Here is a 1738-nt window from a genome sequence, read left to right on the forward strand (position 1 = left end):
TTTACTGATATACAAATTATACCCTTATAAAAGTATATTTTTATTGATTCGATTAGATACAGAGCCTCCAGTAATTATGTGTCATGAGGACAAGATAATTTCAACGGAGCCTTATGTAAAGTACGCAAAACCAACGGCGACGGATAACTATTCAAGTAATCCAACTGTATCGTGTCACCCTGAATCTGGTTCTGGTTTTCAAATCGGTGAAACACGCGTTGTGTGCAAAGCTGTCGACGAAGTCAACAATGCTGCATCGTGTTCATTTCTAGTAACAGTGGAAAGTAAGATATATAATATGTTGGTAAAACTATATATACTCTAATAAATGAATCAACAGGAACACAAATGAGATAATGTTTGAAAGAATTAATTACGAAAATGTACTTGATTTTAACTTAAATTTAGGGCATAATCTTACTTATGTTCCTGTAGAATTATTTTATTATTTTGCTGATAATATAGCTTTTTGCTTGATTTTTTCAGTACGAGGCCATATACATATGTGGCAAAGACAAGCCAAACCAGTCACTCGTCGCAAATCGTGTTTTGGAGATAATGGCCAAAACATGCTGAAATTTCAAAATTTTGGGAATCTATTTTATTGCACTAAACTAACATTTATATATCTATACATCATGCTACTGTATGCTGTTATTTTCCTCATTTTCAATGTTAAAACAACAATTTTAACGATTTGGTGATGGTTTCTGCCTAAGAAATGTCTGAAATCGTAAACTTTGAAGGCTCAAATATTGTTCTTTAAACCGCTGTATGTTTAAACTCGTGTAACTTCATAACGAAGTGTCAGATTTAAATGATTCTTTTACCATTTTATAGCACTCATTTTACTGTTAAACCCTGTATTAATAACTAAATATTGAATTTTCCGACGAGTGACTGGTTTGGCTTGTCTTTGCCACATATATATATGTATATGTTTTAAAGGAAGAAAAAACAATACTATTATTATTTATATTGTTATTATATTATATGATTTTATTGTTATTGTATTATCATTACCATCATTATCATTATTATTATTATCATCATTATTAAACTTTATTATTATTATTATTATCATTATTTACTATTTACTATACAAAAGTACATCATATACTGTAGTGTATATAGGCCTGTGCAATACGCATGTGTTGATTTATGTCTATTAAAATAATGTCTTAACGTAAACGTGTATGATACATTTAATGAAAACGCAGATTATATTGACGTGTTCCCACCCAGTTTTACTTGTCCGATGAATATCGTTTCAAAAAGCCAGTCTCCGGAATGGGTCATTCCAGAAGCCACAGACGACCGAACGCAGTCACCATTGGTGGAATGTTCAGAGAGTCCAAGCCAAGAATATCCAATTGGCTCCGTAAATGAAATCACTTGTACCATGAGTGATGACGCAGGAAATGGAGCGTCGTGTACATTTACAATAAGTATCGGTAGGTGGCATAATGTTTGGAGATCTCATATTGTCATTAAATGCTTATAAGGAGAGAGCTTGTCATTCGATCTGTGTTAATTGCCATGCATCAACAACTAGTGCTATCCAACTACGTAAGAGCATGACGAATTAGATGCTTTAATCGGATTTGAATTTCCAACAAAGCCTCAATGGTTAAGTTAAGGAGTCTGCATAGACAGCAGAAGGCTCGGGTTCGAAACCCGGTTAGGGAACTTATTTTTCACACTCGCACTTTGCTCTTCTTTAACGTTCAAAATTTAT

The 1738-nt window shown here is 33.0% G+C and overlaps 1 protein-coding gene across 1 annotated transcript; it reads left to right on the plus strand.

Annotated features, from left to right (window-relative positions):
* Positions 1-56: 56 nt before the first annotated feature.
* On the plus strand, positions 57-1645 carry LOC117124119 (hyalin-like; the record flags this gene model as incomplete). Its single annotated transcript, XM_033270250.1, has 2 exons — positions 57-284; positions 1221-1645. Coding segments are annotated over 2 exons (512 nt in total), but the record flags the coding sequence as incomplete, so codon positions are not given.
* Between the last annotated feature and the right edge of the window lie 93 nt (positions 1646-1738).

The sequence above is a fragment of the Anneissia japonica genome, unplaced genomic scaffold, assembly GCF_011630105.1.
Source record: "Anneissia japonica isolate Jap-2015-1 unplaced genomic scaffold, ASM1163010v1 scaffold19187_len1738_cov113, whole genome shotgun sequence".
In the NCBI taxonomy this organism is placed as follows: Eukaryota; Metazoa; Echinodermata; class Crinoidea; order Comatulida; family Comatulidae; genus Anneissia; species Anneissia japonica.